Source organism: Eublepharis macularius, chromosome 12, assembly GCF_028583425.1.
Source record: "Eublepharis macularius isolate TG4126 chromosome 12, MPM_Emac_v1.0, whole genome shotgun sequence".
Classification (NCBI taxonomy): domain Eukaryota; kingdom Metazoa; phylum Chordata; class Lepidosauria; order Squamata; family Eublepharidae; genus Eublepharis; species Eublepharis macularius.
The window spans coordinates 32,652,251-32,670,446 of NC_072801.1; the positions used below are offsets into that span (position 1 = coordinate 32,652,251).

General features: G+C 44.2%; 1 protein-coding gene across 1 annotated transcript in view; it reads left to right on the forward strand.

Moving 5' to 3' along the window:
• Nucleotides 1–14,158, forward strand: part of VAT1 (vesicle amine transport 1) — a 31,897-nt gene extending 17,739 nt beyond the window's left edge. Inside the window, exons 5-6 of the mRNA XM_054992461.1 lie at nt 387–628; nt 9,358–14,158. Of these exons, the coding sequence (XP_054848436.1) occupies nt 387–628; nt 9,358–9,462 (347 nt within the window). The 3' untranslated portion in view covers nt 9,463–14,158. The remainder of the gene's footprint in view (nt 1–386; nt 629–9,357) is intronic.
• The last annotated feature ends 4,038 nt before the right edge of the window (nt 14,159–18,196 follow it).

An 18,196-nucleotide genomic window follows, 5' to 3' on the forward strand; every position in this document is an offset into this window, starting at 1 on the left:
GCTGGCAGAAACTGAGTTCCTTTTCTAGAAAACATAGAAGTGAGTCCAGTTCTCCCAAAGAGATTCCTCGTTCTTTCCAGTTTCCTCTCACATGGCCAAGCAAGGACAAAACCAGAAGCTTTGGGAAGAAAAATATAAAATACTTCTTTCCATAATAGAGATGGTGTGGTCTAACAGATCCACTGACAGCCCTTGCTGGGGGGTGGGGAGAGGGCCACACAGGACATGTGGTGTGGCTCTTGAGGCAGTGTGTCAAGGGTAAAGATGCTAAGGCTGCTATCTGCAGCAGGGGTGTGATACAGTAATCTTCCAGGGCACAGCTGATTTCCCTACGCATAGCCCATAATGCTGCTGGGTGCTGAATTCCATGTGTGTCTCCTTGCCAGGGGTCGCCAACTTGCTAACTGGGCAGAGGAAGAACCTGATGGCCATGGCAAAGACCTGGTGGAACCAGTTCAGCATCAACGCCTTGCAGCTGCTTCACCTCAACAAGGCTGTTTGTGGCTACCACCTGGGCTATCTGGATGAAGAAGTGGAGCTCATAAGCAGTGTGGTGACCAAGCTCATTGCCCTCTACAGCCAAGGCAAAATCAAGCCCAAGGTGGACTCCGTCTGGCCCTTTGAACAGGTGAGTGTGAACGGCAGCACAGGCCCGGTTTGGATCAGGACCACAGAGTGCAAAGATAAAGGGCTGAATTGTTTCCACCACACCATTTTCCTGATCTGAAGGGGCTGGGAGGGACACTACTTGGTGCACTAGGTATGTAACACCTGACCGTGTTGGTCAGGCCCCACCTGGAGTATTATGTGCACTTCAAAAGGATGTGGACACACTGGAACGGGTGCAGAGGAGTGCAACCAGGATGATCAGGGGTCTGAAGAACAAGCCCTACGAGGAAATATTGAGAGACAGGAATGTTCAGTTTGGGGAAGAGGAGGTTGAGGGGAGACATGATGGATCTCTTTTAGTATTTAAAAGGATGTCTCTTAGGGGAGGGAAGGGAGCTGTTCCTGTTGGCAACAGAGGATAGGACTCGAAACAGTAGGTTTAAACTACAGGAGGGAAGGTACCGGCTAGACTTTAGGAAAAACTACTTCACATTAGGAATAATTAGACAGTGGAATTGGCTGTCTGGGGATGTGGTAGGTTCTCCTCGGCAGTATTCAAAGAGCGACTGGACGAATACTTGTCAGGGATGCTTTAGGCTGTTCCTGCATTGGGCAGGAGGTTGGACTAGATGGTCAGTAAGGCCCTTTCCAACTCTCTGATTCTAATGTTCCAGCGCTGCGGAGATTCGCCCCCTGCCCCGATCACTTGTACAAACCAATGAGAGCAGCCGAGAGAGCCAAGTTTATCCAGAAGGCTGGTATTACGTAAAGAAATCTGAGCTTTCCACCTGAGTTTATTCTCTGCTGCCCCAAACTGTTACAAACATTGTGGGGGGGGGGGCTAGTAATGAACCTGCCACTACTCTTTATGTTATGAAAAATCTCCTTGGTGTGAGGAGGGATACTGACACCAAACTGGAAGAAAGAGGTAGTGTGAAAGAACACTGGCCCAGAGTAGGATAAAGTGTAGTCTCAACTCATGCTAAAGCTTTATTCACTACTATAACAGGATACAGAATTACACAAAAGGTTGACAATGAAAAAAATTAAAATTGTTAAAAGATTATCTATTCCTTGGGTTAATCATCAACCAAAAGGGAAACTGCAGTCGAGAAATTGGGGGCTGAGACTTGGAAAGGCAGTTATGAATGAACTAGAAATGATCCTTAAAAGATACAGAAATGTCACTGGGGACTAAGATCAAGATAATTCATATTATGGTATTTTCCATTATTATTCATGGATGTGAAAGTTGGACAGTGAAGAAAGCTGATGGAAAGAAAAAAGGATTCATTTGAAATGTAGTGCTGGAGGAGAGTTTTACAGATACCATAGATAGCCAAAAAGACAAATAAGTGGGTTCCAGATCAAATCAAACCTGGATTCTCCATAGAAGCTAAAATGACTAAACTGAGGCTATCTTACTTTGGTTACATCATGAGAAGACAAGACTCACTGGAAAAAACAAAAATGCTGAGAAAGGTGGAAGGCAGTAGGAAAAGAGGAAGACCCAATATAAGATGACTTGACTCAATAAAGGAAGTTATGGCCTTTAGTTTACAAGTCCTGAACAAGGCTGTCAATGAGAGGATGTTTTGGAAGGTGTTAATTCATAGGGTCTCTGACTTGACTGCACATAAAACATACAACAGGCTAAAATGAGGATAAGTGCATCTAATAAAGACACTCCAAACAGAACAGTACAAATACGGTGTTGAAGGATTCGACGAACTCTTCGAATATGAGTTTATCAGTGGCTACAATGATTATATATCTTTGAACCATGGTTCCATAACGCAGATCAAAAAAATTGCACAATGGGGCTGGGTACAGAAAAGGGAGTAGTTTTTGCAAATCTGGGGGAACTCACAAGTTTGCTGAAAAATCATAATTTTAAAAAAGGGATTAAAAGGGGATTAAAAGGGGGGGGGTAAATTTAAAACATTTTAAATGCAAAGATCTCACAAGATTACACCGTAATTTTGGGCAGCTATTTTAGATCACGAGGCAACCACAGAAAACATTCACTGTTGTTGCTTATGGTTGCCCAGGTAAGCTAAAATGGTTACTGTAGTTTCATTTTGAAACCTGAAGAGTGTTGCAAGAGGGAGTGAGCATGCAGGAAAGATATGACAGAAGATGCGGGGGGAGGGGAGAGGGAGAGGAAGTGAAACCAGAGTGGAAGGAGGGAAGTAAACTGGAGCAAGAGTGGGGAGAGGAAGGCTGTGAATGAGGGAATGCAGAGGCAGCATGGGGGGCCTGTCAGTTACACGGGGAAGATAGGGCTTTGTAAATTAACTGAAATAACACAAAACTCAAAAACAGCCTGATGGCGACTGAGCATAGAATTATAGGATTGGAAGGGATTTCTAGGGTTATCTAGTGCAGGAAATTCACAACTGCCTCCCCGCCCCAGTGACCCCTGCTCCCTGGCCCATACATGCCTTCGGCCACACAGAATACTGATAGCAGCTGAAAGTTAAAAGAAATAATAGGACAATTGGCATGAACAAACTGCTAATCCCCCCATCATTTATCTCCCTCACGGTACCCCAGTTGATACCCCCGATAGTAAACTGGCTGGCCCTTCTCTTCTTCACAAAAGCAGTGCGTGAACCCCAAGATAAGCAGAACCACCAGGGCCTCATCTCGTAAAAATTGAAACTGTGCATATGCAGTTCTCGTTCTGCCCAGTGATAGGCAAATGGACAGGAGGCATTCTTGCCTCTTCCTTCCATTCAGCCTAGGCAAAATTTCCTAATAATTTCTCCAGATTATTAGTGCATCCAGGCTTTGTTTTTAAGCTGATGGGGAACCACAAGATCCAGTCTCCAGCTCACTATACAAGAAGCCCATTAGAATTACTGATCTGTGGATGAGTGCCTCTGAAGGGCAGCCACCCTTCCAGTTCCTGATCCTGAAGGGACATTTCCCCATAAGCTGTGGGTGGCATGCGGAGGTTGCTGAGGAGCCAAGTGCCCTGCCTTCTCCCATCTTTCATCAACAGCAGCCCTTTGGGGGAAATGTCCCCTTAGAACTGCTGAACTGAGATTTGAGAGGGCTTCTGCTGTCACAGTCATTTCCTTACCTAGGAGTAAGTGCCATTGACAGAGCGTAAAAGTGCCTGGGTATGCAGGTTCACATTCAGATGTGAGCTCATAAGGAGAAACAGTCATTTCAGAAGAAAAAAATGTCTTTCATCATGACCATCATAAAAACCATTGATGACAGACATGAGGTTGAGCAAACGCAGCCAGGTTTTTAACCACGAGGAGGCATGGGCGGCAGACTACATTGTTACTTTCTTAGGTTTATTAGCTAAGAAAAGGTCGTTCTTCTGAAGATCAGACTAATTTTCTTTTCCATCAGCATCTGGGGAAGAAATTTTATCCTTGACTGATGTATGAACGGGGCATTTAGAAAGATAATGAGGAAGATCCTCAGTATTCCACTGAGACAGAATTGGGAGATGTATGGAATATTAACAAATCTGCCTTCCAGAATCAACAGTGAGAATAAAATTAAGCCAGTAGCGTGGTGTAGTAGCGTGGAGTGGCAGACTAGGATCCTGGGAAAGTTGGGTTTGAATCCTCACTTCTGCCATGGAAGCTTGCTGGGTGGCTTTGGGCCAGTCATACGTTCTCAGCCTGGCCTGCCTCACAGGGTCGTTGTTGTGGGAGAATGGGGAAGGGGAGAACGATGTTCTAAGCTGCTTTGAGTTCCCAACTGGGGAGCATTAAACCTTAACAGAAAAAACTGCTCTTGAAGGATAGCCACTGGCTTAAAGAAGAGAGTCTCCCAAGAAGCACTGGTATTTAAGCATAACAAACAATGACACTGTGGCATTGCTGCTCGCAAGGGGTCATTTCATAGAAAAAGAGCTGGAGGAACTCATTAGCATAACTCATTAGCATATGCCACACCCCCTGACATCACCTATTCTGGCTGTTTTGGACCCAATCCTGGACATTCAGGGCCGATATTGGGCCCAAAATGGCAAAAAGGGGCTGAAAATGGATGAAAAGGGGCCCAAAATGGTCAGGATCAGTCCGCTGATGAGTGGGAGAGTGATCCACCACCCGTCAGAGGCCCAATCCAGGCCGTTTCGGCCCCATTCCAGGCCAAAACGGGCCCCAAATGGCTGAGAGTCAGGGGGCGGGGCCACCTGACATGTGACCTCTTTGGGGACCTGCCGGAACTGTGTTCCTGTGCGTTCCTCCTCAAAACGAGCCCTGCTGCCCGCTTAGAACCATGTCAGAAACATCACAACTCTGAACTTAAACTCTAATTTAGCCAGACCTGTCTTCAGAGTTAAAAATTTATTTTTAAGAAACATGAAGCAGGTTCTCTACCAGGCTGATTGTTACAATAACCAAAGAGAACTGTGTGCCTTGAGGTACAGTTTAAGAAGTTTGCTTTCTGGCACTGAAAGAAGTGATGTCCTATCATTAAAAAACTACATATTTAGTTTAGCACCTGTGGAAGTAACACCAGACTCTCTTCTCAAAAAAGCTGTGGGAAAACTGAAGAATTCCCAGAAATAGCCTCATGGAACTTAGTTGGAAATACCTCTAAGACCCTACTTCCTTGAAAGTCCCAAGCGCCTGCCCCGTGGAAATGCTGAAATTTCCAAATCTTGTTTGAAATCCGTTTGCCTCAAGACAGCCTCCAGCAGTGAAGTGCTGCCAATATAGTTTGTTCTAGCTGAGTGTAACAATTAGAATAGGATTAGTTTAGCCTCTGGAGCAAGAGAAAGAAGCCCGCCCCCAAATAAGAAAGCTTTCTTAACTTGTTCTGTATTGTAAGAATTAATCCCGCATATCCAAATAAGCGAGCCTTGAGTCACAAAAACTCACATTGAAATAAGTGTTGTTAATCTTCAAGGTGCCCTGCTGGACTTTTATAAGAATGAATCTGTCACTTAAATTTAGAAGAATTAAATTCTGAAGTAACTTTTGTCATAGTTGATGGTGAAGGTTGTGAAGAATATTCAATGCTGCCTATCATCTGAGCAGTCTAGTTTGCACTGGGAAATTAGTAACATCATGATTAAAGGGGGAAATTGCATATTTTTCTTCAACTAATGTCAAGAAAGCGGCAGGGAAGAACTTGCCTCCATTTAGTTTAGTCACTTATAAAATGATTAAAAAGGAAAGGAGTGAGAATACAGTCCTGTTTCACACCTCTCCTATTTGGTACCCTTTCTGAAAGACTGCTAATCAGGGAAATTTAACTTGAACAGCAGTATTAAAATACACAATTCAAATGAATTCCAACAGTTCTAATCCAGTTCAGATTAAAATTAGAGAATTTTGTTCAAAGTAATTCTCCCCTGATAGCATCAATAGCTGCTTTTAAACTGACCAAAGATAGAGATAAATGATGTAATTAAAAATATATTGATATGATAAAAGGGAGCCTGAATGCCAGTTTGTTTCTCAGCAAGAATCCCATTTTCTAAACCCTAGATTTTGTGGGATAACTTGAATTTGGCTACTGTGTCCAGCAGTCCAGTAGGTCTGTTTTATGAGGGGAGACATTTGTTACTCCTTTTATGAAGAATTGGGACAAGAATCTTTAGTTTCTTTTCATGTAGAGTGTTTTATGTGAAGATTATGCTGCCAAAAAGTCTACATAGAAGTGGTACCCACCTGGTGGCATAATGTCTGAAACTCTCTGCTCAACTGCCATCGTCCCCAGGAGCCTTATTTGATGAGAGGACTGTCAGTCAAACCCTTGACCTCAGGGGAGTTCATAAGGGAAGAGAATTTAATTTAGAAAGAGAATGTGGAGGCAGTTGAGCTTTAGAGTGAAGAAGTGGGCCTCTCAAACTGATCTGGAGACACAAGACACCAGTGCTACCCCAGTTCACCAACTTCCATAAAGTTTAACAATATTTAATTTTGTAAATTCTTAATATAATTCATAACAGCTCTTGATAGGCATGCTTTTTAGCAGGGAATTTCTCTTTTATGGTTTCCCCGAAGAAGCTGTGCTTTCTTGGCTTTGGCTTGCTAACAGCTGACTTAAATTGCTTATTTGTAGCTGTATCAATCTGTTGAGACATTGGCTGATTCCGCACACATTGGATAATGCACTTTCAATGCACTTTATCAATAATTTGAGGTGGATTTTTTGTTCTGCACACAAAAAAAATCCATTCCAAATGATCTATAAATAGGATTGGAAGTGCATTATCCAATGTGTGCGGAATCACTCCTTGTTGGACTGGGCAGAACTCTTTGCCTGATCTAGTCAGGGTGATGATGGAAGAATGCCATTGGAGAAGGCCCCTGAGCAACCAAGAACAAGGGCATTGACTCCAAGGTCACAGGAATAGTCTTGTTCATTGCAATTTTTAAGTGGACAGATCTGATCACAAATTGTCCTTTCTATATGAACAAGTTAGTTGGTGATTATGACATCTGTCCAGTATTACTTGACAGTTCATAAAAGACCAAATGTTTGAACACAATTGGATCTGCTATGCTAGCACCTTTAGCTGTAATGCAGGAAATGGGGGAACTCCATCAAATCACAGTCTGAACTTTAAACTGACCGTAATGGTTACCCCACCCCAGATGGTCTACCCTTGTTTGATGGTTTATCTGTTGGTAAGCGCTGGTATGCAGGAATAATCCAGCTAGAGTGAGACCTCGATTCTGTGTTTGTTTTTAAAGAATTTTTATTGGATGGGTTTACAAACATAAACATAAAAATCATTATCATTATCCACCCCATTGCATTTCCCCCCATCCTCCCCCCCCCTTTTTCTGGTGACTCCCCGCAGTTTTCCATACCCAACTTAATCTAAAAAGTATATTATATCAATTCTAAAAATTTATAATATATACCTATATTATACATACTAATCAAATCTCTTTACTTATCTTAACTATCTACACTACCTATATTACTTATCTTAGTTAAAAATACAAAAATTATATAAGTAATAATAAGTACATATACTAACTAAAACAAAACTACATATATATGTATAACATATTATTCCTTACATACCAATTAACTATATTGTCTATATTTCACATATACTCCCTATAACCTTATTACTCATATTTATACTCCCCTGTAAATATACTATACTAACCCATTAAAATACAGTAAAATATACCCCTTTTTGAGCTTAAGTAAGTTTCTATCTCCCCTAATTCTCCAAAGACCACAATTTCCCCTTCATGACCCACTTTTTCTCCACATATTTCTTGAATTTTTCCCAGCTTAATGTATAGTCCAATTCTTCTTGTTCTTTCAATTTCCTTGTTAGTTTGTCCATTTCTGCCATGTTCAAAACTTTCAAAATCCAATCTTCCATAGATGGTATCTCCTGAGTCTTCCACATCTGTGCATAACACATTCTGGCCGCCGTAATCATATAAAACACCATAACTCTGTCCATTTTATCAAAATCTTCTAGGTTCATACATAATAACAGCAATTCCGGGGTTTTATTTATATTCCTTTGTAAAATATCTGACATAACTTTAACTATATCCCCCCAGAATTGCTTAGCCTTATCACAAGTCCACCACATAAGATAGAATGAACCTTCATGCTGTTTACATTTCCAACGTTTATCAGACATCTGACTATTACCATTGGCCAACTTCTTCGGTGTTAAATACCATCTATGCAACATTTTGTATACATTTTCACGCACAGTGTTACATGCTGAAATCTTAACTACATTTTCCCATACCTTTTCCCAAGCTTCCATTGAAATTTCCCTGTTACAATTTATTGCCCATTTGACCATCTGAACTTTAACAACTTCCTCCTCTGTAAACCATTTCAGCAATATCTTATATATTTTAGAAATTATTTTCTTCCCCCCCTGAAGCAAACAGTTCTCAAACTCAGAATTTTGTACTCTAAAACCATTTTTCCTTTTGTCCTTCTCATATAAGTCTTTTATCTGCATATATTGAAACCATCCATATTGGAATGGCAATTCATCAATACCTTTAAGCAAATAATTGTCCTGCTTTATCTCAAGAATTTCTTTATATGTCAACCAGTCTTCCCCTGCATATTCTGTTCTTGGGTTTACTACTTCCGTGAGACCTCGATTCTGTAACAGCTTCCTACCTCTGGTCCCAGATGCAGCCTCTCCATAGATATGCATGGGGGCTGTTTTGGGGGGTGGAAGAAAAAGCATCTCCAAGCAGAATCTCTCTGGATGAACACTCCACATAGGATTGCCTGACATGCTACAGGTGCTCACTTGTTTCTGTAATAATAGTCAAACGGGCAACTCATGACCGATCACAAGAGAACAAAGCCAGGCCAAGGATGGGAGGGTCTACATACTGGGCAGGGGAGGGAGGCCCCTGGCTGTGTAGCAAAACACAACTTTGTATATTAAGCAAAAGGAAAGAAAGCTGCTCTCAAGCAGTCTGAGCATTCTTCTAAGAGGTATAGAATGCTGAGTTGGTGAAAGGGGAAAAAATACAGAGGAAGATGCAGAAAGAAGCAGCCTCTAAAAACCTGGAGGGGGAGATTTGGGAGTGAGTTGGGGAAGTGAAGGGAATTTCCAAGCCGTTTATCTTTTCCATCCCTCTTGCTTTGTCAGGGACCCCAAGTAAGAATGGACGATTGCTGAGCATCTTTGGTTTGAACCCCACCCCCCTGATTTTTCTTGGCGTCACCATTGCCCCTGAGATGATTAGTTAGGGACCAACTTCAGTGAAGGACTTTGCTCATCTCTTTCTGTTCCTTCACCCATGACAGGTGGTGGATGCCATGAAGCGGATGCAAGAGAAGAAGAACATTGGGAAAGTGGTACTGGTTCCCGAAGCGCCGCAAAAGGATGAAAGCAAGACAACAGAGAACTGAAGTGGAGAGAGAGAGAGAGAGAGAATGTGTGTGTGTCTGTCCTCAGCCCCTGTTTTTGTTTCAGCCCCTCCCCCTCCGATTCTGACTCTGAGGGAAGTGGGAATGGACAAATCTGTCACTGCTGTCAGTGGGATAAGTGACAGGATTGGTCAGCAAAGGTCAGCTGGTAGTCTTAAAAATGACGCAAGCTTTTGATTTTCGCATGACTCTTCATTGGGTGAAACTCAGAAGAAGATTGCGTTATTTTTATAAACTAAAAGTCTTTGTTTCCCCTGCGTCTCCCTTCCTGTAATTCCAATACTTTTGCTCAGTTAAGGGGCAAAAAGGCACCATTTGAACAAAGGGTAGGGAGGGAGAGACCAGTAAAATTTCCCCGTATTTCTGGATGTTTTTATTTTCTCTGTTGCTCACACACGCCCCTCTACATTTCCACCCTCGGGCATCTTCCCTCTCCCTCCCAACAGGCTCCCTTAGCGACTAATGACTTTACGGCACCTGTGACTCCCATTGTTCCAGCCACCATTGACTGTTTCCATAGAAACCAAACCTGCCACTTCTGAGGGGCATGTGTAATGCACGGAACATGCCAGATGGTTGCAGTTCAGCTGTGCAAGAGAAGAACAGGAAGCTGAGAGGGAGCGGAGGGTGTCTCTGCTGCCTCAAGACACACCATTGGGGCGGCCGCGCCCCCAGCCCATTCTCTCTGACCTGTTAAGTGCTCACAGGCCTAAAGTCAACCCCAGCCTATATGTTGTGTGTGTGAAGTGCCCTCAAGTCATAGCTGACATATGGCAACACCTGGTGGGGTTTTCGTAGCAAGAGACTATCAGAGGTGGTTTTCCATTGCCTGCCTCTGCAACCCTGGTCTTTGTTGGAGGTCTCCCATCCAATTACTAACCAAGGCTGACCCTGCTTAGCTTCTGAAATCTGACAAGATCAGTCTCACTTAGGCTATCCAGGTCAGGGCACCTACATATTGAGCCGTTTTAAAATGCATTTAATTGTCACGGCTTTCAACCAAAGAGCCGTGGGAATTGCTGCTGTTGGCAGTTCTTTCTTTCTTACATTCAGATCCCACCGTCCTCACATTCCTTCTTGGGGAGAATTTTGGAAACTTCCTCCTGCCTCAACAGGCAGTGCAGGCTCATCCTTAACCCTGCCAAAGAGTCAGCTGGTTGATGGGGTGGCCTGATCATCTCAAAACTGGGTTGTTGCTGGCAAACTTGGCTTTCTTTTTTGGCATGCCTGGTGGCACCTGACCTATGCCACCCCGAGTACCAGTTTTCTCTGAAGCCCAAACTCTGTAGCTGTGTCTTGGTTCTTGTGAGATATGCATGCTGTGTTTTGTGCTTGAGAGTGTGTGAGCAACTGACTAGCCATTGCCTTTGGGTCTGCAGTGTTGGGGTGAGGAGGATGTTAGCAGTTCTCAAGCAGAAGGCCACCCCTTGGGTGTGCATACAAAGTGTCTTCTTTTGCTGTGGGAATCGGAGGATACATCGTCTCAAAAGGTGTGCCAAAAAGCTCCTCTGCCATGACAGCAGTTCTGCAGCACCCCTTTCTGTCTAGCTTCTTGCTTCTCTGGGCCCCGAGCCCTTCCTTGAAAATCCAGGCCCCTTTCCCCATTCTAGCCAATCTTTTAAACCTTTTCAGGTCTCCGGCTGCAGGGCTATACTGAGCCTCCAGGTCTCCCCTTGCCTTCATGATTTTTCCAAATGGCAGAGGCAGCACGAAGTCTTTTCTTGGGACAGCAGGGAAGAGGGTGGTGGAGAAACCTATGCATTTCTGGCCTTCTTCTCCCCAAGAAGTCTTCGATGGGGAAGGGCAAAGACTCCCTTGAGCAACTTAGAAGGCAGAGGCCAACTTCGGCCATTATTTGAAGGGAACCTCCATGAGATAGCCCTTGTTCACTCCATCCTTTGCCATCTGAGGGTTTTTTGTTTGTTTGTTTCATCAGGTTGCCTTACAAGGGCCCTGAGGCAGCTTTACAGGGGTGCTTCGGATCTTTGTGTGCACTTCAGATCCTGCAAAAGACTCCCCTTGCCTTCAGCATGCAGCTGTTTTGGGGCCTAGCTCCAGTCGCTAAGGCAGATGCCTTTTTGAAGCATGGTTTGGGCTTCTCGCATGTGCAGCAAATGAGTCTTGAGGGAACTTTGGGAAGGGGTGTCTTTGGTCCAGGTAGTTTGTGAGAAAAGCTCCTTGGTCTGACAGAAGGCCAGCAGAGCCAGATTGGTTGGGCAGATTGGCTCTGAGCAATTCCTAGCAAAGCCTTTGTCAAAGTGCTGTTTTTCTTGGGTTATTCTGGGGGTTTCTTGTCATTCACTGTAGCTGACGCTGCAGACGTTGGGAAACTGCCCGTTTTCAGCTGGTGCAAAGTGAGGTTTCCATTGTATAGATCAGTTACCCAAAGAATTCTTGAACCCGCCCTGTGAATATTCTGAGCGGTTTAGAACTAATTCCTAAAGTCTTAACAGTTCATTCCCATGCACAGCTAGTCCAGTCTAAGCCCATTGACTTCAATGAGCTTAGACTGGAATAACTCTGCATAGGATTGCATTGTAAATCTGGGATCGGCTAGAAGGCGACCCACTGTTCTCTGGCAGAGCATATGGTTTGCACATGGAAGGTGCCAAGTTTGAATGGTAATCATTGTGGAAAAGCTCTTGGCTGGCACAGCTATGAAAAATGCTGCTATTATTAGGCTACCTGGAGAGATGGTCTGCCTCTGAATTGAGGCATCTGCATACTTGCACTTTCCTCCTTCTAGCCTCCTCCAAATTAGCTCTCCTACCTTGGCCCAAGAATTTGGATCCTGCTCTATTATGTTCTGAGGAGTATCAGGTTGCCAAGTGTCAAACTTTTTATAGCTTTCTCTCCTCAAGACAATGTCCTCAGGTTTTACAGACCCACCCTGCTTGGCCCAAGAAGCTGGAGTTTCCCCAGGTCTGCCTTGCCATAAAGCCAGAGTGCTCATTTTCTGCCACAAGTGTCCCATGGGCTGACAGAAGGGTGCACATCACCAGGATTCCACGTGGGAGATCTTCCTAGACTTGCCTTGATTTGTCCTCTTGGCAGTTGCCTGATGCCTTATTCTGGATGGCACTCCAAAACTTTTGTAGCCTGATCATCCGGGGTTTTTGTCCTTGATACTACAAAGAGGAGCCTTGTCTTTGGGGAGACCTTTGTCAGCTGCCGCATTGTCTCACAAGTGCCCCCTCCAATTTTCCAGTGCCTTGTTCCCAACAGAATTAGATAGATCCAATCCAAGAAGCCTTTTTTTAAAGAAATCTGGCTTGTTTAAAAAATTGCCAAAAAATAAGGGCAGCACCGAGAAACACAACAGTCCATGGTGGTGTTTCTCACAAGCGGCGGGGAAGCCAGCACAGCATGGCACTTCTTGCTGCAAGTGTGTATCTTTGAACACTAACCGGGACTAACTGGTCCCTGCAGTTCAGCATATGGAAAACTGTTGCTGAGAAAGCTTTATTGGGTGTTGTGGCAAGATTTCCTTAATGTATTCAAAAAAGCTATATTTTAAAGGCGGTGTGTGTTTAACTCCATATGCCTCTTTTGAATTATGGATGTGAAGAATTTAAATACCATTCTTAGCTGTGTTAGTGAAAGCACCAGTTGCAGAGGCCACCCAAGGCAGGCCTTGCTGTGTAAGGTCCTCATGGGCCTCTGGCCGTCAGGAGCAAGCCAAGCAGCACTGGAAGCAGGGTGAGGCCAATTTCCTGCCAAAAGCTATTGCGACTCATGAGTCATGTCCCATGTCTTACCTGCAGTTTTTCTCTGGCAGGTCAGAAAGGCTTGAATTGCTTCTCCCAAACAGTAAAAGATCTTTTCCTTTCTGCTAGGGATTTAAAACTGATACCGTGCTTCTCAGTAGCTTGTGAGTTTTTTAAATCGTGAAACATCAGGTTTGAAGCACTGTAACTTTGTTATTTCTTGCCTTGTGAACTAGCATCTCTAGTATAGAATATGATATTAGCGCCTCTGTTTTTAGTGAATTAGTTTACAATCGTAGGTGCCCAGGCACTTGATCTTAAAAATGGTGCCATATGGGAGAACAGGCTGCTTCCTCTAAAGGGCTTGGGGCACTGAAGTGTTCCAGCCCTTTGGGCTCTTGGAAACACCAAGGCCCAAGAGACAGGCCAGTTTTGCATCCTCAGGTGCTGTGAAATTGGAGCAGCTTCCTTCGTGCAAGTTCTAGCTACAGCACTTTGACCTGGTGTAGCCAATAGGAGTTCCCACTGCTTCAGGACCCATTTATAGAGCATTAAAGGGTCAGGAGAAGCATGCCTTTAAAGAACGTTTTACCATGGTCCAGTTGGACCTCAGTTGCTAAAGCTCGTGAAAATCCTCCTAACCCTAGTCTCCTTTCAAGAATTCAAATTTATATTCTTCTAATGCAATTGAAATTACTCAATTTTTAAGTATGAATGCTATCTAATTTAGGGCACTGCCAGGATGGGGAGACTCGGGGTACAAATGCATTGAGTTCATCTCATTGATATGCAACATTATTCTCAAAAAGATCAACAAAGTGGAACAGTTTAGAATGATGGGTTCAGATTTAAAAATTCCATCGACTCTGGATTTTGGTTTGATTTTCATCCATGTTCTAGCCCATATTGTTAGAAAAGGAGCTTTTTATGAAACACTCACTCCTCTGCCATCAGTCTGCTGTTGCCTTTTTTTTAAAAAAAATCCCAAACCCTAAAGCTCATTTCAGATTTTATTGGGTTTGGCTTAGATAATGTGAAGGTATATTATGCAACAATCACTGGGAGAGATGGTGGAAGGCAGAGTGCCAGAATGACTGGAGGAAGAATGCCCTGCCTGTGTCTGGGTGAGATGTCTTACCTGCATGTTTGATTTTTTTTTAATGGTGTTATGGTGTACACTTGAATGACTTGTGATAAATGTCCAGGCAGAAGTGGGTCTACAAACATCTGCTGCAGTTAGATGTTGAATTATTGGGAGGGGCTCTTATTGGGAGGGGGCTTAATCTAGCACAGGCAAAAGGCAGCTCTGTCACCTCCCGGCACACGCTGGTGTCCGTCCTGACCCAAGACCTCTTTTGGTGATTTGGAATCAGCTTCTACATCTGTCCAGTTCATGCCACTTCCTTATGTTTGAAAAGAAGCCAGTGCTGTGCTGCTTGTGTGTGTATCAAAAATCAGAAAGCTCATGTGCCAAGGCTGTTTACACAAATTCAGACGCGAACCAGTCGTCTGCCTAATGTTACCCTATGCCTTATGTGTGGTTTTTTTGGTGTTCATTAAAAGCATAACAAAAAAAAAAAGTGATCCTGAACGCTTTTTATTCATCTGCACAAAGCTTGCTGGCGGCTTTTGGGCTCTGCGCTTGCCAGCTGGTGGTGTAGTTACTGAGATTTCACACCAGTGATTTAGTAAAGGATTTATTATTGTCATCCAAAGGATTCAGTAAAACATTCAGTAGGTCTCTTCACATTAATGCCATTAATTTGAGGTAAAATCGGCTGAAAGCTGTTGGCCATTAAGTATGCTCCCAGCAAAGGTAAAAGGGGAGGGGAGTCCGCCTTCATCTAGTCTGTCATCTGCCTGACGTCCTGGAGGTACTGGGCATATGGGTATCCAGCAAAACGCAAAGCAAAAAGAGAAGTCAAACAGCCAACGCGGAATCTTTCCCACTCAACCCCAAGGATCAGTTGTGCTGCTGAATGTGAAGTCCTACACGGCTACCCCAGCAGTTTCTCCCCAATAACCCCTTTTTGCTTGGCAAGGCAGTGCTTATGCCCAGGTGCAGTGGTATGTGGGTACACTCTTCCTATAGTTTTCTTCTCTGAGCTTTGGATTTAAAATTGGGCACGAAGGAACATTAAAACTAGAAATCAGAAGTATGACAAAAGACATCAGAATATCTCTGCATAATTAAATGAAGATTGCTGAAAAAATTGCTGATCTTTGTGCAAAGTGCAAATGGAAATAGGGTACCTGTTCTACGAATTTATGGTATTTTTCTGGGGAATAAAAATCGGAGCTAAACATCATAGCCAGAGCTTCTGCACACCATGCTAAAATAAAATACAAAATGGAGTGCCTAGGCAAATCCCAGTTCTATAGCTTGCATACATTATGTAAATTAAGCATAGTTGCATAATACATTCCTAATCGGCTCCTGGAAAGTGTCAGAATGCTGACGCTTCACCCCCATTACTGGAAATCTTATTCAGCTATCTGTCTGGCAGCAGGGATTCTTGGAGATATCATCACTATCTCCACAGCCAGAAGAGTAAGAAACATTTTTCTCCTAGAGAAAGCTGAACCTTCTCTTGAATGTCATTTTCCTTCAACCGAAAAAATCAAGGCACTGCAAACCTGCCTGTAGCCAAAGATGGGTGCTTCTTTCAATTCAGCTTCTGAGATGCTCTCTCTGCCTGTTCAGCCAGCACCCTTTCACAGTTTCCATCAGTGTTTCCTTCCCAGCAAAAATTATACTGGTCCTCTTGCCTTTGGGCAAGTTTGGCTGTTTAGTGCTTCCATTCTTCAACTTCTGGCATGTGTCTGATGTTTTCCTGCCAATGTAACACTGGTGCTTTTAACCCAAGTGCTTATGTAAAGCCACTGGCTGACTCCGTGCAGACTTTGGGTCACCTGTCTGTCATGGCTCCCCCTCCAAGGAGGTCTTGTGGGAGATGGATCATTAGTTACCTTCTCCTCTGGATATGGAGTGTCAGACTGTGCTCAAACACAAAAGCATCATTTCCCTCTGAGTTGTTGGGAAGGAAAGCTTTGAAGTGGTCTCCCACATACAGGTGCCCTGGGCAAGGACCTTGAGCCTATGGGAAGGAGAGCAGGGCTGAACATCTGAGCAGGAGGCATTTACTGCAAGGCCAAAGGCAAGAAAGGAGTCCACAACTAGGTCGGGGAGAAACTGCAGTTGTCACTACGGGTGGCAAGGAAGCTCCTCACAGCTGAGATTAGTCTTGTGTTCAACGCAAGCCCTATCCACCACTTCCCCTGGAAAGACAGACCGTCTCTCTGCGCCTACAAGTAGGAGGATCACAACTCTTTGGGCTCCAAGGAACTCAAGGGCCAATGCCAATTCTTCACATTGTAGCCATGCCCATTCATATTAATTATTCCAGCAAGAATGAGGGTTTCATCCCGATCATTTGGAGGAGGGTAGGAGATGGAGTAATGCTCAAGGAAATGGGACATCAAGGAGCCAATAGGATTAAGGGACGTGCAGACTCCCCAGATTCTCCCCTGAGAAAAACTGAATTGTAAAACCTCTGGGGATTGTGCCTCATTTGTTCTGTTTATATTGGTCCTGGGAAAGGAGAAAAGTTCTGCAACGGAGGAAAGCTCGGCCCTTGGAAATCCTGTTTGGGTCTCTGAGATTTGGGGCAATACAGTTCAGGGCAGAACCAACACCATCCTGAATGCCTGTTCTAGTCTTTTGTTTTCTGAAATTGCCAGACCCCAAGTCCAAAGCCAGAGACTGACCGAGGCTACAGAATAGCCAGCCAGCAAAGAGAGTGACTGCCCGTCGCACAACCGAGCAGTGCCACAGACAGTAGGCTTTAGCTAGCAAAGGCCATGTTTCTTTTGTACAGCTTTCTTTAATCACCATTCTGAGGTTGGTTGAGTTGCCCCAAACACCATTTTGAAGCGAAAGAAAAAAACCTCTCCCCCCTTTTGGCAGCAGTCCTCTTTACTGGTATGTGAACTGTGGAACTTTCAGAGGACAAGAATTAAGAAGTCCTCACTAGCTGAAGTGACCTATTTCTTGTTACGGCATATTGCGGGATTTAAATAGCCTATCACAAAATCACAAGGGCATTTCTGGCTGCCGCTTTTGGTGGGCAGGATGGAGACATGTGAGGGAGGGAGACCCAAGTACTTACCTGTTGTACTGCCTCAGGAATGTCATAGGTTATTTTGAGTGTCAGATCTTGGAAATACCCAGGGCGACTGACTCACATGGTTGTAGCGGCGAAGCGTTCAAGGATGACAGAGAGGGCTGGGCAGCAGGTTCTGGAGAGGATGTCTGTTAAGAAGCAGATCCTGCAAATGATCTCCTTCCTTAGGCTGGAGTTCTTTCCTTGCTGTCTTCAGCTTGTGGGCCACCTTCGCTTCCTGAAGCGGAAAAGCCCTGCGGTGAATTGGGCACAGGCCAGGCAGCTGCCTCTCTGCTTTACAGCGGCATCTCTTCTTGTTGCCGTCCCTTGCCAGATGGAACCCACATGGTATCCCCTGCTGGGCCTCCGTGACTGGTTCACTAGGGCAGCCCTGCTTGCCAGCACCAGGGGCTTGCTGTTGAGTGCCTGCATGGCTAATCATCCAAGTCAAAGAAGCCGTAAAAAGCAACAGGGCTTCTTTTAAAAAGTGGAAGTTCTGCCCCAGTGAAGTGAACAGAAGAGAGCACCAGGGTCAGTCAAAATAAGTGTAAGTTAATAATTAGGCATGCAAAAATAGAATTTGAGAAGCAGATTGCTAAAAGCATCAAGACAAACCATAAACACTTCTTTAAATATATCCAGAGCAGAAAACCAGCCCGTTGGGCCTTTGGATGACCAAGGAAAAAAAATGACTGCTAAAGGAAGATGGGGAGATGGCAGAAAAACTCAAATGAATTCTTGACATCTGTGTTCCCTGTGGAATGTGTGGGACATGTACCTACACCACAGCCTTGATTTTTTAGAAAGGGAGGCAGATAGAAACAAATCCACTGTCTCTACATGGCC